At 45.0% G+C, this 18143-nt stretch overlaps 1 protein-coding gene across 20 annotated transcripts in view; it reads right to left on the bottom strand.

Annotated features, from left to right (window-relative positions):
- PPFIBP2 (PPFIB scaffold protein 2) overlaps nucleotides 1-18143 on the bottom strand; it is a 123997-nt gene that overhangs the window by 44553 nt on the left and 61301 nt on the right. For 18 of the 20 annotated variants that reach the window (XM_075567391.1, XM_075567381.1, XM_075567393.1 and 15 more), the window contains 2 exons: nucleotides 11465-11548; nucleotides 8457-8570 (listed from right to left, as the gene is read on the bottom strand). In XM_075567391.1, the coding sequence (XP_075423506.1) occupies nucleotides 8457-8570; nucleotides 11465-11548 (198 nt within the window). Of the gene's footprint in view, nucleotides 1-1080; nucleotides 1225-8456; nucleotides 8571-8703; nucleotides 9111-11464; nucleotides 11549-18143 lie in introns of those variants that run through there. The other 2 variants (XM_075567397.1, XM_075567398.1) reach the window with 2 other exon arrangements.

The following is an 18143-nucleotide window of genomic DNA, read 5'->3' as shown; positions in this document are numbered from 1 at the left end:
TTTGCAATACCCAATAAAAGGATTGCTGCAGTAAATTGTTCATTACTGTAGCAGCCAACAACCACGAAAACGCTGCCACCCCATGTGTGCGCTCCTGCATTACACACATGGTATGCCAAATAGTGCAATTAAATATACACCCATGAAACACAAGCACAAGAGACCACAAGGGAAACCAGAAACTGTCAAAGTCGTACATCTAGGACCTTCGCCTTAACACATCATTGGCTGATACAACATAACGTACTCACACTTGAAATAAACCCATTAAACATGCTTTGCGTTATTTTTTCACCATCCAAACTGATGTTATTTGTGTCCTTTTAAAAAAGCTTAAGACTTAGCCACGTGTGATTTCTAGTTATCATATTTAGAAATAAACTCCGAAATGATCCGCACTGTAAAGCTGAGCTGCTCCTTGGTGGCCTACAACTGCTTTGTTATCGATACTGTACATGATTCAATTGAAATCCATCCAGAATAAATCTACAACCGTATAAAGTAGATATACAAGGTACAACAAACACAGACTTCACAACTGTCTTAGGAGCATCAAACCCCATAATACACAGAAAAAAAAGATTGTTTGAAATATGTTTTTGGTTTGCAAGTCATTTTCGAGTTCATAATGAAACCCAGAAGTCCAATAAAAACTTGGGAATGTTACTCTGCATCACTCATTACAGACACTATACACTCTTATCATTTGAAAACTTGCACACAGATAAGATACTCAAATTGTGGTATACATTATTTATATTTTGCAATGGTTTTAAACAGGATACAACTATAAATTGATACACCCTTACACATTTTACCTCATTGTTTTGCCTAAGGCCTGTTTTTAACAAAAGGGGTTAAACAAGAACCCTTTAAAATAGAGAAGATCAGTAGCACAGCATTCTCCGCCACTAAAACCCACGCAGACACCAAGCCCTATGTGATATGCTGTGAAAACCGCCTCCCAGCCCAGTAGAAGATTAGTCCCATTCATTTGAATGGAGCGGACCTCGTGTGCAGCGTTGGGAAGCCACTCCACGGGGGCTGAATAGGGGGGGCCTCAGGGTTAAACAGACCTACCTTGGAAGAGAAATGCAGCAACAAGTAGTGACTACCGAAGAATTCAAAGATGCCTTGAAATCTGATGCATCTTTCTCTCCGGCAGAACGGGTACACGCTGTATGTGTGACCGCTCTAAATGTTCTGAAGACAGTAGCAGCCACTGCCCTGCAGGACTGCAGCCAGTAACATTGAAAACAGGAACACCAGCCACTTTTACTAGGCGCAGCAATACAGAGATAATTAATAGCTAGGAACCCTTAAATAAACGAGCAAAGGAGATCTCAGGCTTGCTTATTCATCCCCGATCATAACCAAAACAGCGTACAAAATTATACTTGCAGCGGAGTGCACTGCAAAAAGAGACACACACGTGCAGCACAGACAGAATTTAACACTAGGTGTAATGAACAATGAGAAAGTTGACTCCACATGTAACCCTTTTTAGCCTGCCAAGTGGAGAAGTTTTTGATGCCAATACAACTGCTTGAACTCACTGATCAGATGCAGTGCTGATATTTTTAGAGCACACAGGCTTTACAAAATCCAATGTGTGTTTCATCAGCAAGAAAATATGCCAGTTATTCCGGCTCCTTCCTTACACGAGGCTCCAGATTCTAAGATGTTCTTTTTAGTGTTACTTTTGCATTGTTATGTGATACAGTAATTTGCTAGTTCAAGTTTAATTGCAGGTCTGTATTTCGGCTCCAATTTGACTGCTGTGAAATATGTGGCAATCCCACAAATGAACAAAAACATTTTGCAGTGACCAGATTTTTGACGAGTCCAGCACCAGCTGCCTATATAAGGACTGATCAAGTTAATATCTGTGATTAAAGTGTTTAATTATATATTACAACCTTTGAGCTTCCCTTGAAAACCATTATACTGCAGTTAAAGCAGCAATCCCGCCCACTTTGTAAACTGACTTTTTACAGACCAAAAATAACATGGTTCAGCTCCGGAGGACACCAAGTTTGAATAATATATATGAATAAACACACACAAAGAGCAAGAGTATAGGGAATTTATGCTTTAACATCATGCATGTGCCATGTTTTTAGTTGTCATACCTTCCAAACATCGAAAACAAAATATATCAGTGAAGCATGTTTATAATGAGTTCACAAAGCATTATTTAAGTAATAATCCCTGAAGAACAGGGCATTACTGGCCAATAATGCCCTGGCTGGAAGAGTTGAAGGCCCGAGGCGAAGCCGAGGGACTTTAACCCAGCCAGGGCATTATTGGCCAGTAATGCCCTGTTCTGAGGGGATTATTACTATTATAGGCTAAATGTAGGCTTTTTTTCATAAATAATAGACACTTTTGAATAGTTATATAGAATTCTGTATTAAAATAAAATGGTAAATACATTAAACCACCTCGATATACGCTTACACTGCAGCGATCTATATCCACACACTGCCGTTCCCTCTGTGTACACACACACACACACACACACACACACACACACACACACACACACACACACACACACACACACACACACACACACACACACACACACACACACAAACACAAACTGCTGCTACACACAAACTCTGCTGCTGCTACACACACATATAACACAACAGAACACCACACACACACACACACACACACACACACTGCTGCTGCTACACCGATAAACACTGCTGCTGACACTGACACACACACACTGCAGCTCAAAACACACAACACAGCAGCTCAACACACACACACACACACAGACAAACTCTGCTGCTGCTGCTACACACACAACACAGCACACACACACATACACACACACACTGCTGCTGCTACACCGATAAACACTGCTGCTGACACTGACACACACACCAGCTACACACACACACTCTGGAGCTCTATACACACACACACACAGCAGCTCTACACACACACACACACACACACACACACACACACACACACACACACACACACACACAGCAGCTCTACACACACACACACACACACACACACACACACACACACACACACACACACACACACACACACACACACACACACACACACACACACACACACACACACACACAAAAACACTGCTGCTGCTACACCCATAGATACTGCTACTGACACACACTAGACAGAAACTGCAGCCACTTATTTACTTTGCAGTCTCTCCCCCACTCCTTCTCTCCCTCTCCAAATCAACTGAATCTGCTCAGTCAGTTCTGTTCATGGAGGGAGGGGGAGGAGTCGACCCGTGGCTGACACTTCCTGACCAATCCCCTGCCCTGTCTCAGAGCTGTTCCTGCCTTCTGACCAATCCCCTGCCCTGTCTCAGAGCTATTCTGAAAGCTGATTGGCTGGAAATAAACAAATTGGAAATCAACACATTGTAAACAGCAAAAATTCCAAGCATTACTGATTGGATAATGTCCGGAATTTTAACCAATCAGAGAGCAGGGATTTCAGTAATGCCCGGAATTTTACTGCTTTAGCCTATAATTTGTGATATCACAGGTGTACTCATAAATATGTATTCTTACATGAAGTATACCATAGTTATTCCATATACCAGGTGTGCACAAACATGGGGGCGCGGGATTTACTACGGGAGGCGCGGCGGTTACAGAAGCCCTGCGCTCTTCCTCAAGGCATTTAAATTAAATGCCGGGGGAGGTGCGAGGCCTCTGTAATTTCTCTTACCTGCTCTCAGCCGGCTCTTCTGCAACACGTCGCCATGACAACGTGGCGTCATCAAATGGCAACGCCACATGACGTTGTGACGTCATATGACGCCGTGAAAGCCAGAGAGTAGGTTGGGCGAGAGCAGACAGGGGGGCACGAACAGAAAAGTTTGCGCACCCCTGCCATATACCACATACTGTATATACCATCGCTATGTACTAATAAATTGGCTCTCCAGTAGGAATACATTTGCTTCTGATGTCATTGCTACCTACAATGTATACAAAAAGAAACAAGAAGTGTTTGCAGATTGAGGTTACTGCTGCCATGCAATGTGATACAATGTACTTGGAAGTGTACACGTCAGAACGCTCTGTTCTGTACAAACAGCCCAATGCACCACGGGAAAGGGGAAATATTTTTAGCTATTAAACACTTGTGATCAAAATCTGGGGCTAAAAAGTGTTGTAATTCGGTAAATTACAGTTGTTCTCTTTTAGAGCCACTACACAATGATACAATGCTGTATTACTGTACTTCCGTTCAGCCTCTGAATGTCACTAAGTGATAAAGTAGTTTGGCTTGGCACATCGGGCAGAATACTACGGGATTTCATACATACAGAACAGTGAAAGAGGAGAACAAACTTAACATGACGTCTACTGTAATTCTAACACCTAAACTGAATAATCAATATTAATGTACAGTTCTATTGTTTGGTTTCACTGCATTTAAAGTGGGCAGATTATTACATATATATACATTTTCTGTCTCAATTTATAGAACTTCCTCTGATTAAACCAGAGTGAAACCATCTCTTGAATGATGTTGGACATATCTGCATTCCATTCTCTTTAAAGAATACAAGTCTCCACATTTACACACTAGCCAACGTTGGGTATTTTAAAATAGCACAAACACGTATCAATAAAAGGTCATTAAAACCATCCGTAAAGCGCGGAGTACACTATATACATACAAACACACACATTTTAGGATGTTTAAAAGACTGTGCCCAAGCCAAGTCATTTTCTTACAACAAAGTTATAAGAAAGATCTCCAATTTGCAGCCCAAACGGCATTTGATTAGTTTTGTAGCAGCACTTCTTTCCACTGAATACCAAGCAAGGTTTACATTCCCCGGGAAAAGGTTTGTATGAAAAGAATAAGTCACAGTAGGTTAGGAACTTAAAAAATGGACAAATGATTACAATATTCCTCCTGTTTTCAAGAACAGCTGCAAAAATGTAATCACTAAAAGGAGTATCAATTAGGGTCATTTAATCTGGTGGAGAATATGAAATACATAGCAAATAGTCCAAGTGCATCATATTTAAGTTTTAATGTAAAGATATTTTTTTGTTGTTTTTGAAAACACATCGAACAGATAATCTACTTTGTCAAACAGAAGTGTCCATCAGCCAATATAAATAAAAAAGCACATATTTTCATAACAAAAAGCAAAGCTTGACCACAAGTAGACTGATCTCTGTAATATTTCCATGGGAGTACAGTGCCCTTTGACCCTATTGAGCAACAGGAAAGAAGTTAACACAAGTTCACTGAGACAGACATTCATGTTCAGTTACATGGTCCATGCAGGGCCACCGATGGCTTTCCCGGGGTGCAGGACTAGACTTTCCACTAGGGCCCCCCCCAAGTCGGGGGCATTGTGAGGCCCTTCCTCTTTCTCTTATACTCCCCCCCCTCTCACCCCCTATATTTCTCTCCCCCCCTCTCACACTCCCCCTATCACCCTAACTACTCCCCCTCACACCACTGCTCAACGCTCACTTAATCCCCCCCTCCTCTGAAATCTCACTCCCAAATCCCCCCTCCTCACACTCAATCCACCCTACGCCTAATAAGCCCCCTTCCTCACCACATACAACATCTTGTGGGTTGGTCTCTGGTGCCGATCCCGCTGGCGGATACAGAAGTTGTTCTTTAATAAACAGGAGAACAGTTTTTGACAAAGCTTCACTGGTTGTCTGACTCAATTACTGCCTCCTCCGAGCTCGTCCGCCATTTTGTCTTTTCCAGATATCAGTGCTTTAAGAGTGGGTTAAAGCCTCCGGAGGTGAATCAATTCAAGTGGCAGGAGACGTATTCTCACGCAGCGACATTAGAGAATATGGTACTTTCAGGTGCCGAGCAGTACGCAGGGGGAGAGGCTTGGTATGAAGGCCGGTGCTGCCAACCGAGGAGAGCTGGGGCCCGACAGCCAACAGGCAGCCAAGCACAGACGTTGGGCCGGACCGCTAGCGGACCCAAGTTCCACTGCCATGCCCCCAGCAGCCGGGACAGTTGTCCCAGCTCTTCGCCCTGTAGGCGGCCCAGCACATATGCATACAGTAACCTTGGCATGATTTATAACAAAGAATATGTTTCATGCACCCAAAATCCAAGAACAATTCCCAATTTGTAGTTGTTTAGTAAATGTATCACTGCGTTGCCACGTGTGTACACATTGTACTTCCTTTTTTCATTCTGATTAAACATTTCATAATTAAGTCCTTCATTTCATTCCTAGGTAGCCTCACTAAAACTCAATGACCACTTTATTTAAATTAATTGTGTAGGATATATATTTAAAAAAAATATGTATTGCAATGGCCTACAGACCTATTAGCCATGTTTGGCTGGTAGCTATTGTTGGATGCAAGGGGGTTAGATGTGCTGGGATGGGGATAGAGGGAGTGGGTGGGAGTGGGTGTTAGCTTCCAAATTCGCCTGCTCAGAACCCTAGAGTAGCCCCCCCCAAAAAAAAATTGCAAATCAGAGGGCTGTGATTGCCTTTCTCAGCACTTTGGCCCAGATCCACTAAAGGGTGCTAAGCTTTAGCCCGCCTCAGCTCCCGTTCATACGAACCACTGTTTCGTGGGCCATGGCCTTTGCGTATACTGCATATCATCAGTGAGTAATTTCGGCAAAATTACTCATTTTCATGCAGACTTTCAAATTGGGCCTCCCAAAAAACGCTCCATATTTTTGCTTGGACTGATTTCGGTTGCCTTTTCACCCTTTATTGAATAATAGAGAGGGCTCTATCTCTCTTTCTGCACAAAAACAGCCAAAGTTGCCTATTCCCAGTACAGGTATTCTTCGTTATCCAACGTTTCACTTTACAACGAATGGCATATCCAACACTTCCTAAGGGCCGTTTTTCGATGCCGGAATACGTTATCCAACGCTCACCGCCACTGATTAACATGGGATTCACTTTACAATGGTTTCACTATCCAACGCTACTTACAGAACGGATTCTGTTGGATAAAGGAGGACTGCCTGTATATTGAATAGGGCCTTAAGATTATTATGCTGCAGTATTTATGCCCTGTGGTCTGTGGAAAACATTCAAATGCAAGCTAACATATATTTGGGGTTTTACTCTATTTTATATATATTGCACTTTAGACCCAACTATAGATTGTGTATTTTGGCGCTGTAATCATTTTTCTCTTTATACATAAATCCTTGTGTGAAAGAATGTGAGGGAAAACAAAATACAACATTGTTCCTGAATAATTTAGAAGTTCAGTTCTCTGGTTTTTTTTTTCTTTTCTTCTCTCTCTCTCTATGTAACAGTAAGGCTGCGTCCATGGTGAGTGATGCTGGGCGGAGGCGCGCTGAGGCTGAGGAAAAGCGGGTGCTTTCCCTGGCCTTAGACCGCGCGCCGTCCGGGGGCGTGTCAGGGGGAGGGCCAGTGATGTCATGGAGCTGGTTCGGCCTCATTGGGCGAACCGCTCACGTGACCAGCCCTGCGCTCACATGAGCGCGAAAATTTAACATTTTGCTAAGACTTACGCTTCCGCACGCTTGCGGAAGCGAGCCCCTGCTAAAGCCGCTCTCATTGCGGCTGCAGGGGCTCAGTGCCGAGCGTAAGCGCGCATCAGCACGGGTCAGCGCATAAGTCTAATCAGTTACCATATGAAGCATTGAGAGAGAGAAAAATATCACTGAACTATTAAAGACATTAAAGTTTGCTCTGCATGTAACCTGCTCAGCAGGTTGTCCCATTACACTACAGGCAGCCTTCCTGCAATCTCACCTTCACAAACAGCACACAGGACCTTGGGCATAAGTTTCCATTTGCAACAACAATACAGAAGTTCAAAATATGCAGCCAACATGAGACGAAACTTACTTCCCGAGTGACAACTCTTTTATACGGAATGACAGCACCATCCGAAACATAAATACCATTTATTTACATTTAAAAAATAGCAAACATGGATATATATATTTTTTTGTAATGGTCGTCTGAGAATAAATGAAAAGTTAAAATGTCTGACAATTACATTTTTAAACACAAAAAGAAATGCTTTAAAATCCCATTTCTTTTCCTTGCACGTATTTCAATCCTCGTGCACTCATGTACTGCAGGGGTGGCCAACTCCAGTCCTCAAGAGCCCCCGTCAGACCAGGTATTAGTGATATCCCTGCTTCAGCACAGGTGGCTAAATCAGTGGCTCAGTCATTTACTGAGCCAGCTGTGCTGAAGCAGGGATATCCTTTCCTGGCCAGTTGGTGGCCTCTGAGGACTGGAGTTGGCCACCCCTGCAGTAATGTATGTAATTCCAGGTTTACCCAGAAAGACGAGGGCAGCTTATTACATGCAGAGAATGGTTAATCTATGTTACAGCCAAAAGTATTAAATGTGTGGGACTGAAAGTTGTGATTGAGCGTTACACAAAGTTCCCCCTTCTTGTACCCAACACAGTCCGTGTTCCTACCTGCTGGAGCATTTCTTCAGTAGCATTAAGTTTCAGATGGTGATCCTCCACACAGGATTCCAGGTCCCGGATCTTATCCCCTTGAACCTCCACCTGGTCAGTGAGGACACTCACCTACCAGAAGAACACACGTATCATAAACAAAGCACATCATACTCTTACACCAAGCCTTGTAAACTAAAAGCAGAACAATCAACACTGTTTGTTTTCCTTAACAACAGAGGACAATAATAACATACATTCTTACCTTTTCATGTCACTACTTTGTTTGGATGGCACTGTGAATGTTGTGTCAAGTCTTGCCACAAGAAGACTATTTCACAACCTCTGTTTTCTCACAGACGTTAAGCAATCCGGACCCACGATAGTCCTTACTGCTCTTTCAACACTCTCCTTAATGCGGGAAAACAATCAACTGTTCTTCTGCGAGCTAACCAAGCCACCCATAGCCTTACCTATCCTTAATGCATACGGAAGCGGTGACAGAAATGTGATGTGTTAAGGGCATGTTTAAGCACTTACCAAATTCTATTCCCAAAAACTCTCCAAGCTTTGCAAGTTACTGCATGAAAGGGAAATACAAATGTACTGAAGCAAAATGGACATCAGCAGAAATTAAACTGTTAAGCTCAATAAACATCAAATGTGGTATCAAGCAATTATCATTTGGATTTAGGTTGGTACTTTTTCCAGCAATATCCCTCGTGATCTGGGGCGGCCAACTCCAGTCCTCAAGGGCCACCAACAGGTCAGGTTTTCAGGATATCCCTGCTTCAGCACAGGTGGCTCAGTCGAAGATTACTACCAACATTACTAATGTCCATATTATTTGAAAAAGATAATAAGGTTAAAAAAAAAAACCTGTTTTCACATTTATTAAAGAATAAACCATATTGCTGTCAATGGTTTTCAGGCACAAAGGAGGCAGGAGCGAAGTGGGATGAATGGCCCGATTACTACAGTCTATTTTTCAGACTGATATCGGAGTGGCCATTAGTCAGCCAATCATAAACTAACATCTACTGTAGTTGGTTGCCTCCAGATTACTATGTACTGAAGTGAATAGCTCTAGCAAGATCTACTTGTGAAGCTTAGTTAATTAGGCTACGTAACTGGAACGGAAAAAGAACCCATGTTCCAGTTGAAAATAATGAGATATATAGCTTTAAAACTTCTCCTTTACTTTTTTCCACCAGTTGTGTCACAATTTAAGATGTGTTTAATATCTTAACAAAGAGACCCAAACCCCAAACAGAGTCTCAGAAGATAGAATGCCCACACTCAGAACCGGGAATAGTGCAGAAATACCCCTGGGGTTTAAGAACTACATCTACTTTTTAATCTTTCCAGTACAATAACACAGTTTGATTTTTGATGACCTCTTTTCAATTAGCATACAATTTACACACACACTTTTTAAAAAAAATTATATATAACAGTGGCAGAATTATAAACAGAACACCATGAAGGAGGTAATCATGTATGGACGTTATGGAAGCAAACGTAGACATGACAAAGGGTATTATGGGTCATTCAAGCGTATTAAATACTATAGGGCTCAGCAATGTATTGATGGCCCCCCAAGTCGGAATAGGTCATTTGGCTGCGGCCGTCCCCCCACTACCAACTCTTCGCCGGCGTTTAACCACAGGGGGACCCTCCACCCCCAGCCACTTCAACAAGAAGGTACGTTTTAGGGCAGGGGGCTAACTTTAGGGGTTTTAGCAGTTAGGGTGGGGGTTAACTTTAGGGGTTTTAGTGGTTAGGATAGGGGGCTAACTTTAGGGGTTTTAGCGGTTAGGATAGGGGGCTAACTTTAGAGGGGTTTTCAGCTAGAGCAGGGGGTTAACTTTAGGGGTTAGAGTGTGTTGAGGGGAGAGGGGGTATTGAGTGTGTTGAGGGGAGAGGGGGTATTGAGTGTGTTGAGGGGAGAGGGGGTATTGAGTATGTTGAAGGGAGAGGGGGTATTGAGTGTGTTGAGGGGAGAGATGGTATTGAGTGTGTTGAGGGTAGGTGGGTATTGAGTGTGTGGAGAGGAGAGGGGGTATTGAGTGTGTTGAGGGGAGGGGGGTATTGAGTGTGTTGAGGGGAGGGGGGTATTGAGTGTGTTGAGGGGAGAGGGGGTATTGAGTGTGTTGAGGGGAGAGGGGGTATTGAGTGTGTTGAGCAGAGAGGGGGTATTGAGTGTGTTGAGGGGAGAGGTGGTATTGAGTGTGTTGAGGGGAGGTGGGTATTGAGTGTGTTGAGGGGAGGTGGGTATTGAGTGTGTTGGGAGGAGAGGGGGTATTGAGTGTGTTGAGAGGGGGTATTGAATGTGTTGAGGGGAGGGGGGTATTGAGTGTGTTGAGGGTAGAGGGGGTATTGAGTGTTGAGGGGAGAGGTGGTATTGAGTGTGTTGAGGGGATATTGAGTGTGTTGAGGGGAGAGGGGGTATTGAGTGTGTTGAGGGGAGAGGGGGTATTGAGTGTGTTGAGGGGAGAGGGGGTATTGAGTGTGTTGATGGGAGAGGGGTTATTGAGTGTGTTGAGGGGAGAGGGGGTATTGAGTGAGAGGAAGGGATGGGGGGTATTGAGCGGGAGAAGGAAATTGAGTGTGGGGGGAGTGAGAGTGAGAGGGGTGTAAGACAGGGAGGAGGTGATGTGAGATTGAAGAAAGAGGGGGAATAAGTGAGCAAGAGAGGGGAAGTGAGTGAGCAAGAGGGATGGGAAGGGAAGAAGGGTAGCAAGAGAGGGATGGGGAAGGTGGGGGTGCAAGAGAGGAACAGAGGAGAGATTGGTGTGCAAGAGAGTGGGAGAGAAAGACAAGGGGGGAGGGGGATGTGGAGAGAAATAGAGGGGTGAGAGAGTGAGGAGGTGTATTAGAGAAGGGAGTGTAATAAAAAAGAGGGGAGGGGGTTCGCAAGGCCGCAGACAGGGGGCCCTGGTGGAAACTCTAGTCCTGGGCCCCCGGAAAGCTGTTGGCGGCTCTGCTAGTATACTTTCTTCATGCTTTAAATATACTGTACATACCTGTAATATTAGAGACTCCTTGTCACCTTCCAAACGTGTCAGTCGTTCTAGATACGATTCATTATTTACTGCTGTATGGTTTACCTGGGAGATGAGATGACATTTATTAGTAATTCCTAAAATATGTTTGATAAAAGCTCATTGGGAATGCAGGGAAACATTTGGGCTTATTATCATTATTGAACTTAATATATTAGTTAATTAAGTTTTTACCTGAAAATGTGGTACAGTTGTAGCCAACGTTATTAATCCTGCCGGCATGTTGCAGTGAGACATACACAACACACCAAGGGGAGAAGCGGTCATTGTTTTAAATGAGCCGCACGCAAAAAAGTGGCGCGGCTAACGCAGTGTTTCACTGATGGGAACACCCCAGCAGGTGCAATAACTTGGGCTACAGGTGTACGTGGCGCTAATAATATATTAAGGGCTCAACATTGTAAATATGGCCTTTTGTCACTGAAAATATCTAAGTAGAGCTAATAAGAATGGATCATGAAGATGCCATAATGCAGGGGTGCTCAACTCCAGTCCTCAAGACCCCCCAACAGGTCAGTTTTGTTAGGATATCCCTGCTTCAGCAGAGGTGGCTCTATCGGTGGCTGAAGCAGAGGTATCCTGAAAACCTGCCTCTTGGGGGGTTTGAGGACTGGAGTTGAGGCTCTGCTAGTACCCAGGTCCCTGCTCTGAAGAGCTTGCATTCTCATTTTAATGTTACCCAAGAGGCACAAGGATATAAGTGACTTGCCAATGAGATCACATGGATCTGCCACTTAGATATGGTTCTCAAGGACAGTACGATTACCAATAAATCACTTCTTCTCCATTCATTTTCTCCGCAAATAGCACAGAACCACATTACATGTACATTACTATAATGATGGCATCTAAAATAGTGGCCTGTAGTTTGTTTATCTGTTCATTACAAAGAATTTCTAATGTTTACTTCCCATTACACTAATCAGTACACTGGTAGCTGCCCTTGGGAGCAAGAAAAAAAATGTACCGGCCAAGTGGAAAATGAGCTTTGACTGCATATGGTCAGAGGTTTGGAAAAACATCAACACAAACAAGATGGGTAATTTAATGGGAGAACTTCTATTTTTGGAGAACAAAAATATGTGATCTACTAAGAACATGTTCATATGAGTGTAAAATGTTATTAGTGCTGCTACTGTAACTTTACTTTTGATAGCAAAGAAAGTCTTCCAATTTTTCCCCCATGACTTGCATTGCAGACTAATTTCAGAAGAGACTGTTTAACATTCTAGAAATGATTAAAGCATGGTTTATCTAGGAGCACTGCAAAGAAGGCTGGCGTATATGGTTAACTTAGAGGGAGGAAGGGATAGTATGTCACGATGCAACTGTAGTATTCTTGTCGTGTTTAAGTAATCACAAAACCCATAAAACTGCTGCCTAAAAATCCCAACCAAGTTCCTGGAATATATACATTTTTCTCGCCTCTCACTGTTTAAGAATTGGTGTCTTAAAAGTCAACTGCTGTTGATTTATGTGCAGTAAAGCTTTCGGGTGTAAATCTACTAAGCCATTATGAATGTCTTACATTATGAAACAAACATTACAAAGTGGTAGAAATGCTGTTATAGGATTTAGGGCTTTCACCTGATTGCAACTTCAACAATATAGCAAATACAGAAAAAAAAATATTTATATATAAGGATAAATATATCCAGTTGTTTGGTTAATAGGTTTTTCTGCTTAGCCTTATCGAGAAACTCCTCAAACTGTTTAACTACGTGTAATTGGTAAAGGTAAACTGACTGTACACAAGAGATAAGGAAAGTAAACACATATATACAACATTAAATGTCAGTTTCAACCAGGGATTGCAGCCATGTAATTGTGTTCTTGTGGCATGACTAAAAGAAGAATGTTATCTGTAATGACAGAGACAATACTAAATGAGAATCAATAGGTCCATTTGAAAGACTGTGTAATAATGAAAACTGTACAATAAAATAAGTTTGTGTTATAAATCCATTTACAGATAAAGTGTAGGGAAACGTGCTACTTTCCACTGCATCTATGAAAGGTGTTACAAGAAATCAACATAGGATAGTAAAAAAACATTACCCATCACAAATAATTATTCCATTCCAAACGCAAAAAAACATTTTGCCAAAGCTTATGCACAAGTTAAATATTTTATTTATCGCCAATGTGTTTCCAGACCCAGAATTATTTAGATTTGCATTGTTAATGATGGTTAAGAGCGGATTGGTGGAAGTAGAAGATATCAATATTATTATTCTGGAAGCCAGAGGGTCACGTGGTGATGACTTAGCTCAGATAGTGTCAACTCGCCCTCTTTTCCAAGCACGACAAGGTCTGTTTCTTTTCTTACTTTATTTTGGAGAAAGCAGGTAAAAACAGTTTCTTGTGTAGAGGTGTAGGTCTAAATCTCTGTGTGTGCTTAGTAGTAAAGGGAGGTGAAAAGATAATCCTGCAGCACCATTACAGGGGTTACAGAGAGGTACTCACGAGTCCAGAGCAATGGTGGAAAAGGAAAAAGCAATGTATGCTGGGTAGTAAGATAGTCTGGGGACAGACCATCTGTGGGCAGAGCAGAGGGGGAGAAAGCAGACTAGCCCATTTGAGAGAAAGGCTGGGGCTGCTATGGCAACTCACAGGGGTGTCTGGGGGAGCTACAACATGTAGCAATAATGTTGCATCTTTAATGCAACAAGCTGCTGGGAGAGGGGAAATGGCACTGTATTTATCACACAAGCACTGAGTTTGTGTACAGAACCAAACACATACAGCTGGCACTAATAAGCTGACAAGCAGGGCTGCGAGGAAAAAGGGGGGGGGGGGGTGAAACAGAAGTGTAGACAGGAGTATACCTGTTCCATGACACTCCCCGTCTGGTATCAGTAGATACCACTATATGACATGCTATGTGGAACATATGTGCAATGCAAACATAACAACAATGCAAAGGTCCATATTCCCATAGCAAGGTGATACCGGCCGGTACCACTGGCGTTAAAGTTCTTTGGCCAACCTTCCAGTAAGGGAAGCCAGGTGGATGCACAGCTCTTGGTTAGCTTGATGCAACACAATGTCTTTTGTAAGAGTCTCTGGCACTGTTTCCTTTTAGCCTTGTGAGAAAACAGTCCTTTTGTCTCTGCAGTTTTATCCACAGAGCACATCCCCTTGTAAGTGCGCCAGTCGTGGTAGCTTGTCACTCTATCACCTGGCGTTCGGCAGAAGGAGATGGCGTTTGGTTCCTTGCGGAAGCGGAACAACACTTCTGGAAGACTGGTTGTCGAATCTAGTCCAGTAAAGAGGGCGTCTCTCAGAGAGACTCCCTGAAGCTGAGTGCTGGGGTTGAACATTACCCGGATTTGATCGGTTCCTGAGGGTGGTAGGCCCCAGGTGATTGGAGGTACCTATGTTCTTCACCTTCCTCCATTAGAGGTGCTGGCTTTGCGTGGCCGGTAAAGAATATCTTCCGGATGAAGGCCACAAAGTTGCTTTTGGTCTCCGGCTCCCTTTGTGGGTTGCGGCGGAGCGAAGTGAGCCTAGAGATGACAGGTTCTCTATTGTTCAGGAGGCGTCTTTTTGGTGAATGGGATGGTAGCAGAGTCACCCAACTGCCTAGTCCGTCTTTAGAGAGCTCCTCGACAGTTAGCCTCAGGAATCCTCTATCTTCCCTTGATGGTGTTCGTTTGCCGTCCCTTGTTGTTTGGAATGCTGTGCACCGTAGGTCATCGGTGCATTTTTCTTGCACGGGAACATCTCCACGTCGTTTGGTGAAACACTTCTGTGTCTCTCTGTTGACTGCCATCGGGAGGTTATTGTCTCCCTGGACGTAACGAAGAACAGTCTCTTTTGCCCTAGTAAAACCCTTTATGAAATGTCTCTGTGGCTGTCTCTTTTTGGATGTGTGAGAGGACAGTCCTTTTGACACTGTGGCTTCACCTGTGGGGCGCAATCTTTTGCGGCTATGCCAGCCGTGGCAGTTGGTTGCTCTGTTGCTTGATACTCTGTGGAGAGGAACAACTGTACGTCTTAGTTGTGCCATTGCTCGCGGGAGTATTGTCTGATTGTTTGTTGTTTTTTGGACGATCCCTTTGTCGGTCACCTTTGGGAGGTTACTCTCTTCCTTCGGTGGAATCGACTCATCATCTTTGGCTGTCTGGACTGCTGAGCATCCTAAGCCATTGTCGCATCCCATTGGCGTGAGGATGTCTTTGTTGGTCTCCGGGGTATGACCTTGTCTTTTCTCTTCACTTGGCCCTTCGGTCACTTGGAGATGGCCAAGACATGGTTCGGAGAGAGATGTGTGTCCACATTCTGTCACCACCGTTCTGCGGGCGTCAACGTAGTCTTGCCCGTGCTCTTTGTTGGTGCACGAGTTGCACAATATCACCCATCCTAGGTCAAGTCTTTGGGCGTATGGCGCGTTGTGGGGTCCGTTATGCTGTTTACGGACTTTATGTACCCTCATGATGTCCCTACCGAGCAGCAGCAGGATCTTGGCGCCTTGTTCTACCGGCCGGATGTGGTTGGCTATTCCTTTGAGGTGGGGGTAATGGAGTGCCACGTCTGGTGTGGGAATCTCGTCCCTGTTTGTGGCCAGGTGGTTGCACTCGATGAGTGTGGGAAGGGGCATGTTCACTTTGCCGTCTATTGAGCATATGGTGTAGCCATTCACTCTTCTCCCTGTGGTCTCCATTCGCCCTGCGCACGTTCTGAGAGTGTAGGGAGAAGCACCGTCTTGTATGTTAAACATGTCGAAGAACTCTGACCTGACCCGCGATCGGTTGCTCTGGTCGTCGAGGATTGCGTACATCCGAATAGCCTTCTCCGGTTGTCCCTGGGGGTGCACTGCGACAAGGCATATTTTGGAGCAGGACATTTTGTCGCCTTCTTTTCCGCATACCTCAGTGCGCTGAGATGTGACTGATGTTGACTCTCCTTCTTTCTCCCCGCCATGCTCCGCTACGGAGGATGGGTTCTTGAGTTGGTGGAGTGTCATCGCCTCTGGGTGTAATGCTGTCACATGCTTGTCACTTTCGCACACTGTGCATTTGATCTCTTCCTTACAGTCCCTGGCTAGGTGAGTCGTGGAACCACAGCACTTGAAGCAAACTCCGAATTCTCCAAGTAACCTCTTGCGTTCCTCTAGGGACTTCATCCTGAACCCAAAGCACTTGTTGAGTGGGTGTGGCTTCTTGTGTATGGGACATTCCCTGTTTGGGTCCCTTGGTTCCTTGTCTCCGGCGACCGACTGATCGGGAGTAGTTTGGGTCGTTGGAGGCACGTCCGTCCTGCGGGTCGAGATGGGTGTTTGGGGGTTACCATATCTCGTCGCTGGTCTCTCGTTCCTCAGGCTGCTTGCACTGTATGTGGTTTGCGCACCTAAGAAGAAGCTGGGGTCGTTCCTCGTCCTTGCTGCTTCGCGAATGAAGCTCAAGAAAACTGAGAATGGGGGGTAGACGACTTGCTTCTCCCTTTTGTATTTGGAGCCTTGTGAGATCCATTTTTCTTGGAGGTTGAAGGGTAGCATCTCCAGGATGGGTCTCACTCCACGAGCTGAGTCTAGGACGTTGAGACCTATTAAGGAATGGTCTTTCCTTGCGAACTCCAGTTCTTGCAGCAGGTCTCCAAGATCTCGTAGCTTCGAGTAGTCTTTAGTTGTGATCTTGGGGAAGCTTTCGACTCTTTTGAAGAGCGAATCCTCGACTGCTTCGGGGCTGCCGTAGGATTCTTCCAGCCTTTCCCACACTAGGTCCAGACCTACTTGGGGTTGATGCGCGTTCGCTGCCCGCAGTCTTTTTGCGTACTCTCTGGAATCGTTCCCCAGGAACTTGACTAACAGGTTGAGCTCTTCCCTTGCTGAGAAGTCCAAGCTGTTGATTGCGTCTTTGAACGTGAACTTCCACGTCCGGTAGTTCTCAGGGCGGTCGTCGAAGCAGATGAGCCCTGCTTGTACCAGGTCACGCCGGATCATGTACTTGGCTATGTCTGTCAGACCTGAGGCATCGGCGTGTTTGTCCCGTTCTGAGGTAGTTGCTGGGACGGTCAGTGCGGTCGCCTCTTCCTTGGCGTGGACGCGTGATGGCTACTGGCTAGTGTGAGGGGCTGTGTTTTCCCGTGTGGGTGTACCTGGATGGCGAGCCTGTTGTAGTGCATCCGTGTGCGCGCTGGCGTGTGGATCACTGTTGCGGCTGTGGCTATCCCAGGCAGCATGTGCCATCGACCGAGCAGCGTCTTCTCCTCGTGGTCCTAGCGAGTTTTCGGTGTCTGTGGTGTCACTCCCTCCGTGTTGAGATGGTGCGCTGGTGTTTACACTGAAGAGGCTCCTTACGTAGTCTTCAGTGCGTCGGACTGGATCCTCTGAGGCAATCCGTCTGTACGGTTGCTCCCCGCCGCCCTGTCTCGCGGCTGCTTCTAGGACTTCAGCTTGGGCTATGGCGGCAGCGGCGTCCTCCTCTTTGCTTAGAGCTTCTAGATCCGCGTCCAATTCGGCCTTTTTACGCGCAGCGGCAGCGGCGGCATTGGCAGCGGCGGCGGTAGCAGTGGCGGCGACGGCGGAAGCAGTGGCGGCGGCATTGGCAGCATTCTGCTCCTCCTCTTCTATGCGCGCTCTTTCTATCCTTACGGCTGCCTCTCTCCGACCATATTCGGCCCTGGCACGTGCGGCCTC

Source organism: Ascaphus truei, chromosome 12 (genome assembly GCF_040206685.1).
Source record: "Ascaphus truei isolate aAscTru1 chromosome 12, aAscTru1.hap1, whole genome shotgun sequence".
NCBI classification, from domain to species: Eukaryota; Metazoa; Chordata; class Amphibia; order Anura; family Ascaphidae; genus Ascaphus; species Ascaphus truei.
Note: the sequence above shows the minus strand (reverse complement) of the source record. Positions and strands in the feature narration are given on the sequence as shown.